Source organism: Lathamus discolor, chromosome 13 (genome assembly GCF_037157495.1).
Source record: "Lathamus discolor isolate bLatDis1 chromosome 13, bLatDis1.hap1, whole genome shotgun sequence".
Lineage (NCBI taxonomy): Eukaryota > Metazoa > Chordata > Aves > Psittaciformes > Psittacidae > Lathamus > Lathamus discolor.
Window position 1 is genome coordinate 9,719,750 of NC_088896.1, and position 21,863 is coordinate 9,741,612.

General features: G+C 50.4%; 1 protein-coding gene across 3 annotated transcripts; it reads right to left on the bottom strand.

Annotated features, from left to right (window-relative positions):
• Nucleotides 1–1,000: 1,000 nt before the first annotated feature.
• On the bottom strand, nucleotides 1,001–21,465 carry CACNG5 (calcium voltage-gated channel auxiliary subunit gamma 5). 3 transcript variants are annotated; one of them, XM_065693507.1, is made up of 8 exons: nucleotides 21,334–21,465; nucleotides 17,534–17,690; nucleotides 12,501–12,728; nucleotides 5,673–6,006; nucleotides 4,978–5,064; nucleotides 4,083–4,223; nucleotides 3,514–3,659; nucleotides 1,001–3,041 (listed from the first exon to the last, which is right to left on the bottom strand). In XM_065693507.1, the coding sequence occupies exons 4-8, from the start codon at nucleotides 5,878–5,880 to the stop codon at nucleotides 2,784–2,786; spliced, it is 840 nt and encodes a 279-aa protein (XP_065549579.1). In that variant the 5' UTR covers nucleotides 5,881–6,006; nucleotides 12,501–12,728; nucleotides 17,534–17,690; nucleotides 21,334–21,465; the 3' UTR covers nucleotides 1,001–2,783. The 3 variants fall into 3 exon arrangements, with proteins under 3 accessions (XP_065549579.1, XP_065549577.1, XP_065549578.1); XM_065693505.1 differs by having other exon boundaries at nucleotides 12,501–12,795; XM_065693506.1 differs by lacking the exon at nucleotides 21,334–21,465 and adding an exon at nucleotides 18,834–18,893 and having other exon boundaries at nucleotides 12,501–12,795.
• Nucleotides 21,466–21,863: the final 398 nt, after the last annotated feature.

Below are 21,863 nucleotides of genomic sequence, written 5' to 3' on the forward strand. Positions count from 1 at the left end.
GTTTTTATTTAACCCTTAATCCCAGTAATTTGCTCCAGCACCATGGTTCAAGCAGGCACAGCCACATGCACAAAGAGCCTGGCGCCAATCAGTCATTCATGCAAAACAAGAGGATTTTGCTTTTAAGCACAAACAACTTCCTGGGAAGTGTCAGATGAGCAATTACCTTCCTACGGGTCCATGAGCAGCTTGACTCAGCCCGTTGGGTGAATGTAAGGACCCTAATTTAATTGCTACTTTATCCTCAAACTCTACTTTTTATTTATTGCAATCCAAGCAATGGGCTCGGAAAGAGCATAGCAGGGAGGCCAGCACTGAAAGAGGGGTGGGAGACAGGCCAAAGGAGGCAACAGGGAGGTTATTCAAGGGGAGAAGGATGTGGCACAACCTGTGTGAAACCACAGCAGACGACAATGAAAGGTGTTTAAATAATGAGTAGGTGTCCTAAGGGGTTACTACATTTATTTACTGAGCATTTATTGCTGTGGAGAGCATCAGCCATGGAGTGATGCTCAGGGAAGAAGGACCTCACAGTGTGGCTGGGCTCTGCAGCTCACCCCACTACCTCACAACACATTCATGTGTCCACTCCTCAGAGGCTCTGGAGAAGTTTCTCCACAGTCAATGAAAGTGTGATACTTGCAATTAGAGGCCCATAACGGTCCATGCTGAGAGCTGCTGCCATGCTAGCACTGCTAGAGGGTCAGGAACACCACTGTTGCCTGTGCTTGATGGAGCACCACATTTTCCTACCCCAAACCAGCATTTACTGAATGAACAGCAAATGCTTATTTTGACAGATTTCTTTTGGCAGTCCTGTACTTATGAAGAATGCAAGGGCAATCATTCCTGAGCTACCAGAGACAGCTAACATCGAGCCCAACAAACTATATTGGGCTCTGGGAAACGCAGGATCATCACTTGTGAACTTCAGGGCTTTCTTGGAGCCCAATTCATACCATAGAGATCCCAGTGGAAAACTCATGATTAATCTGGCTGGGGCAAATAGATGAGGATCAACAAGCTTTGTTGCTGGACGATGTGCCTGGGCTGTACTTCACTGCTTGAACCTTCCCAGCAGCGAACCCGTCTCATTCGTAAGCACTTACAAACTGGGTTTTAAAACGAGCACAAAGACGCTTGGATGTAATAGGAAAACTAAGGGTAAATACAACTGGGTCTACAAGAAAATGCCTTGTTTTTTAAACTTCGCGAATTAGGAGTCAGTGACACTACATGTGCATTACTTGTTTATCTGAAGGAACTGGAGAGGAAATAATCCTGTTAAAGAGTTGGCTGGATATATGCCTGCAGTAAGGTCCCATGGGATGGCTGTCAGAGTTGATGCAAACAGTGGTGCTGTGCCATGGCTTGGACCCTCCTTTGGAGTAGCTTATAAATGTTAAATATGAAACATTAAATATTAACAAAGAGGTGCAGTGCTCATTACACAGTATGCTACAAATGAGGTTAAAAGTGTGTATATTCTATTTGTTTTAATTACAGTAAGACGAAACAAGCTCAGATATACCAAGAATCCCCAAAGGAGGGTTTTCTTTTTCAGAAATGCTTAAAATAACAAGAATAGAAATGAAGTTGGGACACAGCTCTTTCTCCTGCAGGTGACAAGCTCATGGCTTGCACAGGAGCACACAAGGGAGCCCAGCCTTTTCCTTCCCTGCCCTTCATTTTCAATCAGTGATGCTCTCACTCTGCCAGCTGTCTAAGACCAAAACGCCAAGGCATCGTATGAAATTTACAACTTAAAACCTCAAAATAAGGTTTATACACAGACAAAAAGCAGCTAAAATACAGTTTTCTTGCCAAAACGAAATATAAGCCAACTACTTTGCACTACTAGTGCCATTAATTTCAGCTACATCACTTTACACTGGTTTGGGATCTCTTTCGTTGAAATAACTTGCACTTCTGACTGTAATTTCTCCTAAATCCTCTGCTAATATTTCCTGTGGGAAGGTTTTAAGTAGTTCTTCACTTGATGCTGCACTGAAATTCTCTTCAGACCTGCAGACTATGGGATAGTGAAAGAAATGTGGGTGCCTGAGCCACCCCAGGAGCCTGAACACCCCAGGGCTGTAATGCCTCTAGTCTAACATGGGATATTTAAGCAACAGGTTGCAAGTGGCCACAAAGAAACAACAGCCTGCTTGTGTCTAAGCCTGCTGAGGTATAGCTGAGAAGGCTGGCTATTTCCCATTACAGCCTGGTTAAAAGTGGTGTCTGGCAATGAGATATAATCGGTGAAGACTGAATCAATACAAAATCTGTATTTTTCTAATGATGGCTGTTTCTTGGAGTTTTACACCTATTTTTGATGCCTGCTAGCACTTAGGCCACTGAATCTAGACTAAATGATACGGTCAAATGCACAAACTTCTGCAGCTTACCTAAACAAAAAAAAATACACTTTTTTCCCTCATTTCGTTCTACCCTATTTCCTTTTTCTGCTTGAGTCCAGCCCTGGATTTATCCCGCAGGCAGAGCTGCTGTTTGCTCAGCAGGATGGGCTGAAGGAAAAGGACTTTTGGAAAGATTTTAGTCATGAAGGGAAGAATTAAAACAAAAAGAAAAAAAGCCACAAAACCAAAGGAAAATATCCCAGTTCTCTGGGTTTCATGGTTGGTTATATAACCAATCTCCCTGGTTATATTTACACTCCTATAAATAGAGAACTGCTCTGAAAGAGTGGCCTAAAAACCAATGACAAACGGAGTCGGCGACCATTGGCGCTTGGGTGGGAGCGGGCGCAGGGCTGGTGGGGCTCAGCACGGGGACGAGGACATCTGGTCATAGTCGGGGCACTTGAGCAGAGCAGGGTAGCTACTGTTCATCTGCAGGGAGGCCTCGCTGGAGATATCCGAAGGGCTCCGTCCCCGCGCCCATGCGTCTGGGTGCAAGAACTGCCCCGAGTAGTCAGAGCAGTTGCTCAGACGGGGACGGTAGAAGCTGGGGTGAGGTCTGTAGATGTCCTCGGCCATGTATCGCTTCATGAAGAGGTAAACGGACATCACCCCGGCGCTCTGCAGGGATAGACAGACACGGCCTGATGCTCAGAGCTGCCTTCTTCACCACCACCAGAACAGGACAAGAATACAAGCTGTTCATTTTTGCTCTGCTGACAGTGCACAAGGGCTCCTAAAAACAGTCACTTCACTGCCCTGTGCCTCAGATCCACACAACCGCATCTCCTCCTCCTCTGCGTTTCATAGTTGGCATCAAATGGTGATCAAACGCCCCATCAGTGCTCCAGGCTTGAAGTCGGACCTTGCTGTATGTCTCCTACCTACATATCTCTATAGTGTTTTATATATATAATAATAGATATAATAATAATATTATACATATATATATAATACTACTATATATTACCCTTCTGCCTGCACATCCTATCTTTAAACCCTGTCTGAGTCCTCTTTTTGCTAACAGCCTCAATGCCCCCTTGTCCTAAGAACAGGATATACTCGTTACGGGGATGTGAGGGCTGCTACATACCTCTGTTAGAAGGAATGAGATGGCAGAGAAGGCAAACGACCACCCGTATTTGTAATTGAAGAACGTGTCCGAGTCCTTGGTCCTGTTCAGCATCTCGTCGTTAATGCTGGATATGTAGAGGACCAGCCCCACCACCAAGGACAGACCTGGGGAGAAACCAAGGAGAAGGACAGTGGGAAGTGCTTCAGGGATGAAGCTGCTGAAGAAGCACCTTCCTTTAAGACCCGACTTGCGCGTGAAAGTGTGAAACTCATGGAGACGTTTCAGACCTCTCCTGATGTGAGACTGATGTGCCATGAGAGGCCTCCTCTCCCCCAGCACCTCCTCCTGCACTGGTGCTGGGTGCTTTCTCCTGCATCTCCTCACCACTGCCAAAAATGAGTTTTCAACCAAGTGACTGCCCACCCTGCAAAGCCCAGCCAGGCTGCGTGGCTGAGCCAGGAGCCCCTGTGGGTGATGACTCCAATGAGGAGCCACCCCAGTATGTTAGGAGGGCACCAGCATGTGTGAAAGCAAACGTGCTCCATGCTCAAGGGTTTTCAGGATTAAACCTGGACAGAAAAACTCACCCGAGAGGATGAAGAATATCCCCGAGACGAAGGCGAGGATGGTCCTGTGAGGCCGAATGTGGCCGATGTTGCTCAGGATGAAGCCGATGAACATGAAGAAGAGGCTGACCAGAGGGAAGGGGGTGGCAGAGCGGATCATCTCTGGTGGGAGAGGAGCAGAGCAAAGGGAGAATGGGTCAATCCTCCCCACGTTGTGAGAAACAGGCTTGGCTGTGAGGTGGCTCCAGCCCTCCTGCTCTCTGACCACCCTGCATCCTTCCTTGCTCCTGCTTGATGTGAGTGCCTCTGTGCTGCTCCCTAGCCCCTGGCAGGGCTTCCCCTCTTTGCTGATGAGCTGAGTAAAGAGGTGACCCTGGCTGCTGTGGGAATGGCAGCTAATGTTGGCATTTCTGAGGGTTTGTGTGAAGTGTTACATAGGAGAAAGCCGTCAGAACCTGCATTCTTCCCTAGCTTTGCTGTAAAACTGTTTGCTGAACACTTATCTACTAAATAAGAAATGACCACAGAATTCATTGTGAGAGCCGTGACACCCCATCCGTAATTCACCCAACTGTGTAATGTGTGAAATTGACTGCTACGGAATAAGTACAGCTGAAAATTACGGAGGAGCCTTACAAAGGCAAACACTTCCATAGACATCAGTGCTGAATGGCCAGTGACAGGAAATTGTACAGCTTAGAGCCTCTGTGAGCATCCTCCCATTAGAAAGTGATGTTCCCAAAAGCTTAGGAGCATATTGGGTGGTTCATGTAGCAAAAAAAGTGGTTGCATCCTTGCATGGTAGCACTGCCAAGGAAGTAGGAGCTTCTTCAGCAAGGACACTGAGGATTTCTTGAGGGGATCCCTAGTGATCCTTTGTGGGATGCAACAGGTAAGACCTCACTGAACCACTTACTCAGGACATTGATCGTGGACTCAGACGTCAGCTGGATGTTCATGGGCATGATGTATTCAATAGTGAAGCACCGGCCATGCTCTTCACCTGCAGCAACACAGACCATAGCTACAGACATCTAACTACCACCTCTCTTGTGCAGAAGGACTCCCCTTGTACACAAAACTAAGTCAAGGCAGAGGGTTTAAGGTCACCCCAGGGGTGTTACCAGAGCTTTTCGCTCCCCCAACTTTTCCAAAGCAGCCATTGAAACTTCATGGCATTAGAGGTTGGTCACTTTGAGATTCCCATCCCCTTGGATTTTATTCAGCTCCTGCAGCCAAGTCACTTCATCCAACTTGGCATGGATGGAGGGAATGGTCCAGCTGACCTGAATCTAAATTTTACAGGGAAAAAGAGGAAAGTTTTGAGCTGCTGCCTGAGGCACTGTGGCACGGAGAGGGATGGCAGTGGGGTCTGGCACAGCAGCAGCAAACTCATCCAAAGCCTGTTTAGAAAGGCACATTTATCCATCTGACTATTAAAGCTGGGCACAGGGCAATGGCATTACTTGCCAAAGGCTGTGCCAGAGCTTGGAAACAAAGATGGGCAAAGCCTCCAAAAATCCCATTTTTCCCCATCCCTTCCCCACAGTATGACCCTGACACACACCAAACATCACCTTACTGAGGGGTGCTTTTGGGAGGAGACCATACCTGCCAGGAAGCAGACCCTCCAGAGCCCCGAGTGCAGCGACAGTTTGATTTCGGCCGTCTGGTTTTGGGGCTGGACGATGCCCTCCTCCAGGTAGAGCCAATAGTCGGTGCTGACAGAGATGCCCAGGAGGCCGAGGCCGCAGACAGCAAACACGCTGCTGAGCAGGGTCAGCGCCTTCCTGCTGCAGGCACTCATCCCCAACAGCATAGGGGGCCGAGGCGGCGGCTGCCGGGAGCGGGGATGCAGCCGCCGGCACGGAGCCGTCCGCAGCTTTTTGGGAGGATGGATGTGTCAAAGCTTTGCCCTCTGCCCTCTGTTCTTATATAGGTCGAGCTGAAAGAAGCCATTAAAACAATCACAGTGAGCCCTGACAGATGGAGAGTTTGAACTAAATCCCACCCGACTGCTGCCCCATGCTGGCCCAGGGCTTGTGAATGTGCTGAATGCTGGGTGCCGGCACTGGGAGGGAGCAATGTCAGAATAGCTGTCCAGGAGCAGCTCATCGGCTCCCATTTTATTTGCTGCAGGTGAATTCCTGCTGCTCCGGCCAAACCTGGTGCTTGTCTCCCCAAGGATGTAGCCAAACTGCAGCATCTGCCATCCTCGGAGCCTTATCCATGAAGGGAGGCAGCACGAGCTGTGTCCCCTCGGCACAGGAGCCTGTTGAGACTCGTGGACACATTAATGGGTCAACAAAGATGCTTTCAGCTGCTGGACCAAAACCACCTCCAGTGCAGCTCCAGCCACCACCAACAGTGCCATTTTACCTCTTCCAGTGCAGATTTACCCACTGGGGGATCAAGATCCCTATTTTGCAAAACCCATGCTATGTCTATGCACACTGAATGATACCATCAAACACCTCAGAGCAGCATGATGCAATCTTGCCTTCTTTTGCTTTTTACTGTGCTTGTGGATCAGTGCTGGTGTTGGCTGAATGCACAGACTGAATTGGTCCAAGCTCAGCTTGTACTGCAGGTGGAGGCAGGAAAAGAGGGTCAGAGAGCTGCGGTCAGGCCCTGGGTAAACATTAAAGGAGGAGGCAAAAAACTTCCTTCATCCCCATGTCGCTTATGGATGGAATCTTCTTATTTTATTTCCTTCTGTTTTTGCTAACGTGAGGAGTTTTGCAGTTCTCACGGTGCCCTGCAGGCTGACAAAACATCACCAGAAACCGGAGTTCTTGGTGCAGCAGAGAAAAAGTGCAATTCATATGGGGGGGAAAAGCCACAGAAATTGAAGATTAGAGGAATAAGAGCAAGAAGGGAAATATACATGCGAGTGACAGTCTTCTGGGGAGTGGGAATGAGGCAGATAGCACTATTGACTGCTGCTATAAAAGCAGGATGAATCACAGACAAGCGCAGTGTAATGTGTGTTTTCCAAGGCACATTTTGCTGTTGTTCAGCAGTGCAAACAATATGGGACGAAATTAAAAACAATCCAGCTAGACGACAAAATCCACCCCATTTAACACAGCAGCAGCGGGATGCATCTTCCTTGGGCTCCCTTTGAAACTGCACAAGCTTTGTTTGTGCTGCTTGAAGTTTCAAGGGACAACAAATGGGAGGGAGCTGCGCAGCACAGCTGCATCGCACTGCCTGGGAAGAAGGGCAGCATCCTCCTAAACACATACCTCATTTAAAACACCTATTCCCAAAACAGTGATGGATAAGCAATAGAGCCAGGGCAGGTATATCATGTATGTCCCAAGGCATCAGCTTTTGAACCCACGCAGGAATAGCTCCACCATGCCTGTATTCACAGCCAGTGCTGGCTGTAGCAGCACGTGTTGGCGAACAGGCTGTTTGGAAGAGAATCTCGTTGCTGTTATCACAGCAAAGGTGGTTGGGTTTAGTGATTAAATCAGATGTGGCTGCTTCCAGGGCTCGGAGGTCACAACTTGCTGTTCTGACACATCAGGGCAGGCGAGCAGACCAGAGGAGGGCTTTTTTCTTGCACCTCTGATATAAACTGATTAATCCTTACTTGCTTCCTGTGACTTTCAGAGATGCCAAAAGTCCCCACAGCTTGCACTTTTACACTCAGAAGCCTCCAAAGACAGCGTTCTGCCATAGTTCGCTTATGATTAATAAGAGCAGACAAGGCTGATAGTTATTTCTTGCTGCTGAATGGCTGCTCTCCTGGGAGCTCTGTGCTCTTGCAGTGCCCATCCCCAGCACATCTATAGCACAGTGAACAGCACCAAGCTCCTGACAGCCTGGTCCTGGGCTGATCCTGCCACAAGTTTCAGAACAAGAACGATACGAATGAAACTTGTAGCTACCATGGACTCCAAATAAGTGCATTTACTGAACAGATGCAACACCCAAAGCCCATCTGAACCTCCAGTTTGCTACTCCAGGCAGCAATAAGAGAGAAAAGCAGCTAATGGTGCTGGAAGAGTTGCAAATTCTTGTGTAAAGAGAAAAAGAGGGAGAAAGACTTTTAGTATCACATCCTATCCCGAGTCCAAAGCAGACAAGTACATCTTGGTTGGAAGCAGATGTACTTGCACCCTCAAGCACTGCAGCAGCTCTGACAATTCTCTTCCACATGAAATTGAGGATTTGGCTTTTACTACGTTCACATTGAGCCATTTCCCAGAAGGTACCGACCTACAGGAAGAGGAGTGCTGTCGCTTACAGGCAGCCCAAGCAAACGCTCCAGCTCAGTACTGCAAGCTTTCCACCTTTGGCTTTGCTAACAAGCCTCATTTTTAACGTTCTCATTTAATACTTCCCCCAGCTCAAGAAAAGCAGGATGTGTTCCCAGGAGGAACATCTCCCTGCTAGGGATGTGAGGAGTGAGATGTATAGAGGAGATGTTCAGGTTTGTTTTCCCTGAGGAATTAGGAGGCAGCAGCTAAAGAAGAAATTGAATGCTATGGGGGAGAGAAGCACATCCTTGTGTAGCCTTGCATCTTGGTTGCCTGAGGACAACCTTGTCAAGGGGAGAGACTAGCACAGAGCTGTAGACATTAGGACACAGCTCTACTCCTTCACTAGATGGGAATATGCCATTTCCATCTCTTTATAGATCCCATTTGATTCAGCAACATAAGCAGGCAAAGCACAGATCATCTGGCTCACCCCTTCTTCTCCCTAACTCAGTTAGAGCTGTATTTTCTAGCTGTTGCCTCAAAATGAGCAGTGGTGACTACAGGGAGTCTCATCCCTCTTGGCAGTTTGGTGCCAAAATGGTAAAAGGAGCTGGAATCTATTCTTGGCTCATGTATCATCAACAACCATCCTTCTTGCACATTTCTACTTAACGAGGAGCCAAAAAAATCAAAGTAGGGAGTATATGGAGGTCTAGATAAAGCCATTTGGAGGGAAATAGCTAAGTATTGCCTATGATTTGTTACCCATCAGCACCAGACACTGGAAAATATACCCATTTAGCATCATTTATATTGGCCATTGGGGTGACGCCAGCAGCAGGGAGAGGGGTTGGGAGTCAGAGTCACGCCTCTCAATTGCCTCATTTCTTTTCCCTCTCACACTTCAATTTCCATGTAATCACGAATGCATTAGAGACTGATCCCTATTACTGCTTTGCTGGCACATAAAACGGAGCTGATCTGGTGGGGGACGGGAGGCAGGGATGGTGCAGAGCAGCCGCTTGGATCAAACCTGCCCCATGTCCAGTGCCTGGAGAATTAGCAGGGTTCCCAAGAGAAATACTTTTCAAGGACACCAGCAGGAGCTGGCTTGATTTTCAGCAAGGATTTAGTCCCCAGTAACCTTTACCAGCTGTGTTCTGCTTCCTACAGCTGAAAAGGTGATGCTGGTCGGCTTCCAACAGTAGCTGTATTTTAAATTAAGATTTCCAAGAAGTAGGACCTTATAACAGCTCCTGCTCCTTCAATCACACTGTGCCTTCTGGTAGTAGTCCAGGGAACAACACAGGCAGTCTGCAATGTAATCTGCAGTCCTCGTAATGAATTTCTTCTTGTCCTGGAGCCACAGCTTCTGATGGAAACCGCACACAGCCCATGCAGGACTGACCCCTTCAGAAAATGAAACAAAACTGGTGGTGTTCCTAACGCAGCTCACCCAGATGAGGAGAGAGCTGAAGTCCTTACCTATTGCTCCACAGCCACAGAATGCAAATACTATCCCGGTCCAGATTTCTGAGCCCACTGCTCTATGGCATAGCACCAAGCACAAGCCACCACTCTGGGTTATGTGGATGAGCTGAAAAAAATGGATATATCACTGGTCTGGACAGGGTGGGTTGTATCAATAAATCACTACTCCGCATTCAGCAGAAAACCTGCCCTTGGTAAAGGTAGAAAGAGCAGGGCCAAGCCAGGCCAAAGAGGCTGTGATTGATTTTTATGTGGATACAGCATCATTTCCAATTTCCTGACATTTGTGAAGAGGGGAAGCAATGCCAAGGTTACTGGAGCAGACGGGAGGGAAGGTGTTGTTTGTGGAGGGGTGCTGGTACCCAGGACATGCCTGGCAACCTGCGTTTGTGAAAGCCTGATCCCTGCCAAGGGCAGAGAGAAATCAGAGGTTAAGCCATGGACCTGGAGCAGTGCGAGAGACTGAGCAGAAGATAAAGGAGAGGGAATGAAGCCTGGTGGAAGAGGGGGTAGGAAACCCACTGAGTGAGCGATCAACATACCAAGAGCATCAGGGACATGGATAAGAGCTGGCAAATGCAGGAGAGCAAGAGCTGTGATGGAGCTGAGCTGAAAGGACCAGCTCCCACTAAGCTGGAGCAAGAAAACTGGGCTGGCTAAAAATAAAGGGCCTTCAAGCAGCACGATCTCTTCCTCAGGACACAACGCAGGCCACAGCCGTGGGCATAAGTAAATAGGTCAAGGAGAGCGGCTCTTTCAGAACTAAACTTCCCCCAGCTGGTAGGGCTCAGGCAGGCAGGACCATGCTGGGGGCTGGCTGAGGCCACTGCCACATTGTCACCCCCCTTCAGACAGCACAACATCACCCTGGCTCCCCCATGGGCAAATCCAGAAAAGCCTACTTTGGCCATTAATACCTCCAGTGGAATAGAAAGGTGGTTGTGAAAGGACATAGTGCTTCCCACTGAGCTTACGGAGCACCCAAAGGGTGCAAATACTTTGGTCCTAAACCAGCATGTGCAAGATGTAGCCTGCATCCTGCTGACTTGAGCTGATGCTGTCAGTTTACAGAGAGGGTTTTATCAATGTGAGGAGCACGTAGTGAGATGACTTTGGCCACAGCCAAATGTATGCAGCTCATTAGAGACAAGGAAGAGGAGGAGATGGTGCGTGCTGTGCTTGCTGCACCATCTGGAAACCCAGGAGAAGCAGCTCCACAAACCTGACCTGGAAAACTTGGTGACTGGGAAAGGGATCTGGAATTACTGCATGGGAAGCAACAGTCCCTCCTGAAGCTTGGAAAAGGCATACTGCAGGTAGGAGAGAAGCACAAGACTGCTCTGCTTCCATACACCAGCTGAAGGAGAGCAGGGATGGCTGCAGAGAAAAGCAGTAGCTCCTGTGCTGGTCCACTTAAGGGGAAACGTTTGAAGGGAATGTGGGATGCTGGTCCATAGGGTTCCCAGGAGCACTGTCCTGGGCTGCTGGCACCCGCCATCTCATGTGGCACATAGGAAGACAGAAATATGTAAGGCAGCTTTATAGAGCTGCATTAGTGTCATATAGAAACATCAGTTCGATTTCTGGGAGAGAACTCATGTACTGGTAAAACTGAGTACAGAAATAAATCTTTTTGATGCGGAGGAGGTTTAGCCTGATATTAAGAAACAAAACAGTCCATCTCATGGGTGTTTGAATGGCACTAGTAACTGTGGCTATGAGCCATAAACTTCAAAAGGATCAATACTGGACTTGAAAGCTTTCCCTTGCACTGCCATCACAGCCGGGTAGAAACAGCAGCATTGACTCCACTGAGCACGCAGGGCTCACAGGCTCTCCAGAGAGGGTTTAAAACAAACCCCAGAAGGCTGGTTGTGAGGTATTTACACTTAGATCGAGCCACAGCAATGATAAACCTAGGAGTTTTTGCCTGTCATCAGACATAAGGAACACCTGAGAAATAATAGGAAGAAACTCTGTATGACAGGTATCCACTGCAAAGCTCACCACTCATTTCATGAGTGGGATTACTTGGCAGTTTTCTCTTATAACTACCATAATTTTTCTGAGAAATCCCCCTTTTCCCTAGCACTTCCCATACTCCATTTCTTGTCCAAGTTATCCTTTTATGCTTGATCAAAAATCCTTTCATGGCAGTGCAAGAATGAAGGAAATGTTGTATAGAAAGTATGATATTTTACTGCTGACCCCACTGCCTGCTCAGCGAGCCCTCAAGGCTGACCCTCAGCTGCTCTTCCCTCTCCTTTAATCACACACCAGCCTTTTTGCTGTGGACTGCTCAAACCCTGCCCTTTTTGCCTAGGTCTGGTTTGCAGAGGAGGTTGTTACCTATTCTCTGAGCCCACCTTCAGCTCAGTTCAATATCAAATGATATTCCCAAGGTCAAAGGAGCAGCAACTGAGGTTTATTTCCCCACTGCAGCCCTGGAACCAGACACTTTCCCAAGTAGGCCGCCTCTGCTGTGCCCGTGCCGAGGCGATGGCTCTGCTCCAGCTCACTCACACTAATGGCTTTGAATGATGCCAGTAACATTCAGCAAATCGACTGAGCAGCCCCCTGGTCCCGGCTCACACGCTGCTGGCACAGCCCGTGTGTGTACAGCCAGTGCCCATTCACATGGGCTTTCTGCATCCACAAATACCCCTTCCCAAACCTTTCATGCAGCACATCCCACGCGCGCGTCTCCTTTCTCCTTGGTGTTGAAGGCTCTTACCTTGCTTAACCCCAGCTGAAGCAATGCTTTGGCAAGCAGAAAACCTGCCACAGTGGTTGTGAAGGTGGGAAGCTCAGGGTCCTTGATGGATGCTTCGGCTGCAGGATGGCTGTGGGAGCAGCTGCGAGTGGTGTGGCTTTAGCAGTGGGCAGGGGAGAACTCCTGGACCATAGGAGAGGGCACAGCCTTGGTTCTCCTTCTCCAGCTGACTCACAGGAGGGCTGCACTCTGTGGGGACACGGGGACAGGGGTGCAGCGGCCGGGTCTCTGCATCCACGTGCCAGCAGCTCCTACCCTGTGGTTTTGTAGGAGAGCATTACACAAAGTGTATTTCTCAAGAGGGAAATAAGAGCTAAAGCTCTGAGCTTGCAGCTTGCCCACGCACCCAAGTCCAGTTCCCTAGGTCTGAACTATATATATATGTATGTTCAAGGTTTACACCAGTAACAATAGCTGAGCCCTTTCCTCTGCAGAGCCCTTCCCAACGCCCTCTCACCTTCTGCATATCAAAGCTAACGTACAATATTCCCCTACTTGCAGTGTGTCAGAGTGCTCGCAGTCGGGGACATGACTCAAAGTGCTGATTTCAATACCCTACAAAGAGCTGTAAAAGCAGAATGAAAGGGGGATATCTGGAGCTGCAAAGCAAAACAGCTGGGGACTTGGCTATAAAAGCTGCAGAAATCTCACTGCTGTGTGCTGCGGAGAGCAGTACTTGCCCATTAATCTCTGCGTGCTGTACATTACAAGCTGTATTTTATACCCTAAATATATAAACTCCAGTAACCCAACGATCCAGTGACCCTCTTCTGGCTTCAGTGCAATGCTTCTCTCTGCTCAACTTGGCTGGCACAGAGGAAGCCTGAGCAAACCCAGCAATAGGGAGGAGTGAAGGCAATGTAACCCTCAGCTGCAGGCATCTGCTTCCCACCAGGACCAAGACTGGGCTGGCCTAGTGGAATATTACATCGTTAGCAGTTGGTTCTTGTTCACTTCAACATTTAAGATGCCACAAAGTCCTGCAATGGCCTTGTATATTATAAAGAGGAGAATTAGCTTCTTCTTCGCACAATAACTTTTCTGTATGTCCTTCCGGCAGCAAGGCGGGTCACGTCATGACTGAAGATCTTGGGCACCTTTTCCTTAAGACGTTAATGCTGTTTGAAAACGGAGTGGGTATGAACACAGCCCACAAATGCAGCGCAAGCCCTGCAGGAGCTGTGTGTTTTGAATGCCAGCGCATGAGATTTCTCTGGGCTATAAACTCCTACTGCTACAGAAGGTCTAAGAAAAGCCCCATTCCCAGCCCAGGTTCCGGGAGATGAGGCTGCTCCACAGAGCGTGGCCAACACCCCCGTTTCCTTATTTCCCCTTACCCATCAGTGTATGACAGCCTGAGCTAAATTAAGCATGCTGGGAGCCAAAAAATAGCATCAAGAGCTAATTAAAACTCTTCCACCTCCCCCGTGTCAGCAGTGGGGAGAAAGAAGCGAGCCGCAGGTACCCGTGCCGTGGAGGCAGGGCACCCACCACGGCTCATCCCTGCCTGCTGCAGCTCCTGTCACCGGCGCTGGCAGCTGGAATGCTTTTATGAGCACCTTCAGTGTGATAAATGAGGGAAAGCAAGAAATCCCCTGAGCGTCACCGGCGTCTCTGAGCAATGAAGGCTGCAAAGCAGCACGGTGGGGAGGTTGCACGTGGCTGCCGAGACCTCTGTCCCTTTGGTGTGGTTAAACATGATTGCTAGCATGAAGCAGATGCCTTGTTAGACAGGAGACGTGCTTAGAAACCAGCCTCTGAGTACCAAAACAATGGCATAAATAAAGTGGAGAAGGGCTGTGTCGCCCACACGCCAGGCAAACATCTCAATAACCCAAGTGCCATTCCTGGCTGTCGTTAAGCCCTGTTACCAAACACAATGGCAGCTCCATCCAGCTTTGCTTGTGCAGTTTGGGACACAGCTCCTCAGATACCGGTGGTCATCATACAAAAGCTCCCCAGGTCTGATGCTGAGCAGTCACAGAAGTTTTGTCCCATCTTCATGTAGGAAAGTTATTTGATTTACGTAACTTGCTGTGTTCAGTAGCCAGGAATATTGAGGTACGTAATAAGCATTTTCACACCATTGGAGATATCAAACTTTCCATCATCATCCAGATTTTAGCAAGGCTCATTGCCAGTTCCAGGGTTTAACAGTAAATGTCTCAGCAGACAGGGCAGGAAAAGCCACGCAGGACATGGAGCAGCCTCAGCCAGGCAGAGGCAGCATGACCTGGTCAGAGGAGCACAGCTCAGCAGTACAGCCACATCCTGGGGAAGGCTGCAGGGATAGGCAGGGAATAGACTGGGTCTCACTCACTTTCCATCCTTCCCCCAGGCCAGCACCCATTACCATGTGAAACTTGGGCTGGCTGGGGTACCTGGTCTTCACCAACACCTCTCTCCTATCCACACAGTTCCTTGGTATCACCATGTGCGTGTATCTGCAGCATCCCCCCAGCAGTACCTCTCCTGCCACCTTTATAATGACCTGATATTTTCTTCTCCTTGTGGTCTAGAAGATATTTTACAGTAAGAACTGTAAACCAGCTGACACACGTGATGCTGATGTTGCTTTCCTCTTCATACATCTTTACCTGTACATTGTACAGAAAAAGGCACCTTTGTCCCAGTTTGCCTGTGGTCATCTTTTCCATGTTTCAGAAGAGATGTGCTGCTTCCCAAGCAGCAACTCAAGCATCAGCAGGATTTAACACAACTTCCCAAATCATCCAGTTTCCTAGCTTGGGTTTGCTGTATTGCCTCTGGCCATCTGCATCTTCCAGGGTCTCCCAGCAGCATCCAGGAGAGGATCATTTTCTGTTGAATACAAGTCAGTGCCGCTCTGAGCATCCTTCCAAGGGACACGAGGGAAGCTGGGGATGGTGGCAAAAGAAAGCAGAGCCCCAGCTTGGATCAGGTATTTTGGGAATGTCACAGGCAAAGCTTTCTGCTCCTGTAGAAAGCGATGACATCCACCCTCACTCAGGTAAGAGGCACGGTGGCAGGAGATGAAGGCAGAGCAGTTGCCACTCCCACACAGCTTCATCCAGACCCTGCCACAGTCCTGGGAAGGGCTCTTGGACAACAGGCTTCCAGCTACGAGACAAGCAGGGTGTTCATGGTCCATCCTTCCAATGGAGGGTGCTCCGGGATTTCCCCATCTGTCTTGTGCCAGCACCTGCTGCAGGATCCCCATTGGCATCTCTCATCTGCGCCAGTGTCTGACTTGAGCATCACCTCACATAAGCACTTTGCAAATAGTTCAATGTTTTTCTTCTGTGATGTATTGTATCTCAGTCCCCCAAATGCTAACCCTTACAAACAAACAGCTCACCTTTTGCTTGGGACATGGCACCCAGGGGGTCCTGACAGAGGTAGGACTGGAAACCTTCCTATCTGCACCCATCCAAGCAATGGTTGGAATGGCTCACCTAGGCTTGGCATTATGCTATCAACCTCTGTTGCTGGATTTTTTATAACCAGTGCTTTCAGAATTGCTCCTCCTGCCTACACCCAGCTTCCTGACTGCTGCAAATGCTGAGGTTTCTCCACACCCTGCTCACAGCTCCGCTATCCCCACTGTCCTGCAGGCTGGAGAACACAGGGGGACACAGATGCCCATCCAGGACCCCTCTGCAATCCCACACTTGGGCCACCTCTACCAGACACCTCTCTGAGCAAGCAGAGCTATTCCCAGCCAGAGCCGTGCAGAGAAAAGGAGCATCTACTGCAACCAAGTGTTTAATGTCTCCTGGGAAGCCAGGGCCATGGGGCTGCCCATCTGTAGGGCTTCGAGGGTGAGTGAAGTCCTGCCCAGGCAGACCTGAGCCTCTGCTCCCCGCGGATGTCACCCAGCAGCACTGGACAGGCACCGAGGGGGAAAATGGATTATCCGCAAGTTCTCTTGGGTCAGTGGATGCCATCTGCTGTGCTGCTCAAACAGCCCCCTCAGTGCAGCCCTCAGCACCGCTCTAACGAGGTTTCTCACTGATGAGCAGCGATACCTCCCTCATAATAAAGGAAAAACTGCAACTCCCATCTTCCAAAGGGACCAGGCATAAACTCCACTCAGCTGTAACAGCCCATTTTCCCAGCCTGATGATGCCTCAGTGTCGTCCTGTGACGAATTCCATTCTCCTAGTAAATATTTTACTACAAATGTCAAAAGTTTGTGGCTAAAAAGAATAAACTGGTATGACTTTGATTCCCAATCCTCTCTCTAGAGCACACCTGAAGCTCAGAGCCCCTTTAATTTCAACCAGATTAAAGCTCCCAGATCACTTTTGACCCAGACTCCATCACCCAGTTGTTTTCAAAACGCCATCTTAAACCCAGGGCTTTAAATCTTCCCATCTGACTTACAGAAACCTCCCAGCGCCGTACCCTCGCATAGCTCACAGCTTACAGATACTGCTGAAGCCTCCGCAGGCTTGTGCATTATTTCCCTTTAGAGTTTTATATTCTCTTCCCTCTCCATAAATGAAGCTGAAGCTGCAAATGCTGCGGTATGGATGATGCCAGGTGGGGATTCATTCAGCTCAATGAATATATTCAACAGCTACAGCAATCCAGCAAGGGATTGGAGCAATAAACACACAGAAGCATTTCTGTCCCCTGGATGCCACGTGGGGCAGCCGCAGGGCTGCTGAGGGGAAGGCATGATGGCAGCGGGATGGGCTGCAGAGAGAGCCCTTTGGCTTTTCACATGGGTCATGGTGCGACAGAATGAAAGGGTGTCCCTGAAATCCAGCAGCAGATGAGCCTCTGACAGGAGGGAGCCCAAATACACTTGTGAAACCAAAGGGCAGCAGTGATGGAAGTGCAGGAATGCTCCTCCTGCCTGGGTCACACCACTGGTCCTGCTGCTACTGCACAGAACTGAGTGGAAATGCCCCTTTCCAGCGTTCCTGCTGGAGCAGTGCTGTTTTTGGTGAGTGCAATGCGCTTGCTGCCCTTCCCAAAGGCTCACCTGCACCATGAGGGGCACCTACCAGCTCCAGTGGGGCCTCCTCCTTGTTGCCGTCTCCCCTGTGCGGGTTCAGGGGGTGCGAGGGACACGATGGGGATGGCAGTGCTGCAGGTCAGAGTCCTCTCTGGTCACCACCAAGGAGCCTTCTGCTGCTCTGTTTGGGAGACCCAACCTAAGAGCTGCAAAAAACATCACCTGTCAGGGGCTGATGAAGTTTTACAACATGCCAAGCAATAAACCAACAGCCGAAGGATGTGTCAGAAGCCCTCCCTGCTCACAGCCGTGGTGGTGAGGTACCACATTTCCCGCTTCACCACCTTTCATGGGATATGAATAGTGCGGAGAAGTGCAGACAGACTCCCCGTCCCTGTTCTCCTGGTCGTATGGTAACACATGAACCAGCTGGTTTGGGTTATTTTCTTCTCTACTTTACTTCACTTAGCAGCCAGGTCAGGTTTTTCTCAGATGGCCTCACTTGGATTCACACTCTGTTCTCCAAGCAGTTTGCAACAGTGAAAAGCACTGGTAGCCCCTGACTTCCAGCAGATTTTACAATCCCTGCGTTGGATGGGAGGCTTGGAGCAAGCTGCTCCAGTGGAATGTGTCCCTGCCCATGGTAGGGGTTGGAACTGGGTGAGCTTTAAAGGTCCCTTCCAACCCCAACCAGTCTCTGCTAAAATACACTTCCTTTCCGAGGCTCAACGTGCCAAAGTCACTGGTGAGGACAGGGATGCTCACAGCGCCCAAGCGATGGCCTCTGTGTCCGAGCAGCCTGGTGGAGGAAAACCCCTGGGTATAGAACCAGGGATTTACCGGCTCCCGGTGCTCTAAGGTCCGCTCGGGAGGACTCGGGGCTCCGGCAAACCCCGGCTCGCAGCGCCCGGGCGGTGCCGGTGGAGCGGTGCCGGAGCAGCCGGGCAGGTACCGAAACCGCTTCCCCACGGGCACCGCTACCCGGGTCCTGCCCTTGCGCTGGGCACTGGGACCGGCTCCGCGCATCGGAGCCCGAGAGGCAGCTGCTGCCCGGGGCGGTGCCCGCTCCTCCCTGGCGCTACCGAGGGCAGGGCCGGCTCCGGCTCGGGGGGGAATAGGGAACGTGTATAAATGGATCCATTGATCCCTCAGCCCGCGCCCCTCCCAGACATCCCCCCCCCCCCGCTTTAAACTTCCAGGGCTTCACGTCCGATTCGGGAGCCCCCTCCCCGCAGCCGCTTCCCAGGGAGTGCCCCCCCCCCCCCCGCCCCGGCTCCCCGGAGCAGCCCGGCCCCGACACGAGAAGCGGCACCCGGCCCCCTGCACCCCGCTCCGTCCCCGGCACCCACCGGCCCCGCGGGCGCTGCTCCGGCGGCGGGACGCGGCCGTCGGCCTCGGGGATGCTCCGCGCCGCGGCGGGGAGGGGAGGGCATCACATGGCGGCGCCGGCGGGGACAGCCCACCTCTCCCTCCCTCCGTGCCCCTCTCCCTCCCTCCATCCCTCCTTCCCTTTCTTCGTCCTCCCCTTTTCCCCTCCCCTTCCCCCCCTCCCTTTTTCTCCATCCAGCCCTCCTACCTCCCTCTCGCTTCTCTTTATCCCTCCTTTCCCCATTCCTCCCTCCCCTTCCACCCTTTTCACCTTATTCCCCCACTTTCCCTCTATTCTGTGCTCTTTTCCTCTAGTTCCCTCCTTTCCCCAGCCCCTCGGCTGTAGCTGGTGGCTCCAGTTCGCCATGGGGCAGGGGTAGGAGCCAGCACTGCACCTCTACATCCTCCCTTCCAAGCATCCCCACAGCCCCTCTGCACCCCCTAACCTGGAAAACCGTGGTCCCCTCTGGGGCGGCAGCGCAGAGTGGGTGATGCACCCTGGGACACAACACATCTGGGAGCTGGGGAAAGGAAAACTGGCTCTGGCCACTGCGTTAAACACATCCACAGCTAAGGACAGAGCAGACAGCGGGGAGGGCTGAGGGCAGCAAGCCAGTGGGCTGGAGAAAGCCAGCTTGGCAGGGCTGGGACCAGGGCAGGGAGAAAGCCAGGTCTAAAGGAGAGGGACAGAGGGGCAGATGCTGTGGGCTCTGGAAGGCACTTTCAGAACAAGTGATTCAGCCAAAACACACAGAATATTAGCAGCAGAGCCAAGAATAAGCAGACAGCTCTATCAGCGCGTCCAGCAATGGGACACTTCACTGGATTCAGCAGGAAGGACAAGGAAAGGGTCACACACCATGCGGGTAACTCCTGCTACGTGAGCTGCCAGTCCCAGCAGCAGGGCCAAGGGCAGCTCACAGAACCATTGCAGGGCCAGAAGCTCAGATTTGTGCAGTGATTTCTGCAGTAAGAGCTTATTCTGTGCAAGGGCTTTGCATGTGCCAGGGTGGCTCCTGCAGTGGGGAGCTGGGCAGTAGCAGCAGTGGGGCAGCTTCAAGGAAAGGCACCTCTGACATCTCCCAACAGGAAAGCAACAAAAGCAATCTGTTAATTACAAGCCTGATAAATTCAGTTTCTAATAAGCACTTGGGGCACCAGTTCCCAGTGGTCTGGCTAAAACGTGCTGCATCTCTGCTGGAGGCATTCTCAGTTAGCAAAACATGACTATCCTAGATGGAATAATTCAAAGTAAAGTGAGATATGAGATGCAGAGGAGGTGTTGGTTGGATGGCTTGTTTGAAGTCAGTGCTTTGGCTTGCTGAGCTCTGCCTTGATTGTTAGGGATAATGGAAAATGATGCAGATGTGCAAGATTTGATTTCCCCAATGGGAACACAATGGAGCCCCCAGTGAGATGCAGGCTAGTGGAAACCTGCCTCCCAGTAGGGCCCCAGCTGGCAGCCAGGGCATAGTGGTTATTTGATTTGAGGGGCTGCACCTCCACATATGTTCTTTTGCCCCAAATTACAGCAATACTTAAGTTACAGCACATTCAGCATGTTTTCCTGGGCTCATCTCTCGGCCCCCTAAGGAGGAACTGGCTAGCCTTGCAAAGATGCATCTGTCAGCATATCCTTCCTTGCAGCTGGAGCTCTCAAAACAATCCCCAAAGGTATTCAGTACCTCCCATTCGCATTTGAGGAAGACCAGAAGGCAGCAAATCCATGAGGGGGTGGACAGTAAGGAGAGAACAGGGCTTTGGTCAACAGAATGGATTCTGCACTGGAAAATGGAGGGCAAAGAGGAGATGCCCTCTGGTACCCCAGCCCCGCGCAGTCCCAGGGAGGAGTCAGCTTCCCTAGGATGGAGCTAATCAGCAGGGAATTACCAATAAAGTCAAGCTACAAGAGGCAGGCTAGACCTGGATGCTCATCATGTCCTGTCAGGGTACATTATTTAATACAGTAATTGGCTGCTCCATCACTTTTCTTTGCTCTATATTGGTAAAAAACCCCAGCAAAACAAAGCAGACCTTCACTTCCTCCAGCCAGGCAATCTGCTGTATTAGCTGCTTGGGCCCTGCGCAGGGTTATTTGAATACAGCATGAATAAAGGCTGCAGCTCATACAGCCAGTGACATAATTAACCATTACAGTGTGAGAGGCCCCCAGCAGCCATGCATATAATCAATTAGAAATACACATTTTGGGCTTCAGTCTCCCCCCCTCTTTGCTTCTGTGCAAATGTGCTTGGGCTAAAACACTCAGATGGATTTTCCATTGCTGTTTGTCTCACACAGCAACTTCTGCCACAGCAAAGCCCATGCATGATGCCAGCGCTAACACCAGGAGTCTCCCACCAGCGTGGCAGGGCCAGGCTGCAGAAGGGTACCAGTGATGCCTCCCAAAACTGCAGGAGCACAGCTGAGCTTTCCTACCTCATTAGCCGCTATCCATAATTCCTTCCCCATAACACCTACCTCCTACTGACAGCAAAAGACGGTGCATGTGAAATGGAAACCCCTTCTCCTGGCCAGAAGCTTGGTGTGGCTGCTCCAGGCAGGACAATTAACACTTAGCATCTCCTCAGCATCCTCCAAAACTTGGGGAAGTTTTCCTGCAACAGCTTTTTGACTGATGTGGTACCATCTTGTGTTGCATCCCCAAAGCAGCATCACTTCAACCACCCCAACTTTCACTATTTCCTGCCTTGCTCTCTCCTCCCCAAGAGGGAGGATCCCTCACCACAGCTACATGTGGTACCAGTGAAGCTGGGTGGGACCTTGCACCTCACAGGGTGTGTGCTGTGCCGGCAGGGCTGAGCTTGATCCTCGTGCTGATGGAGCTGCCTTGAATACTATGTCCAAAACTAGCATGGATGCATGAAGTTCTAGACATGACTGATCAGGCAGCTTTATGATGCACCCAAGATCAAATCTTAGTGAGGAGGGATCCGAGCTTCATTAATGGCCCAGAGCAGATGCAATCCTTTACAGCAGCTCTCCCTGGC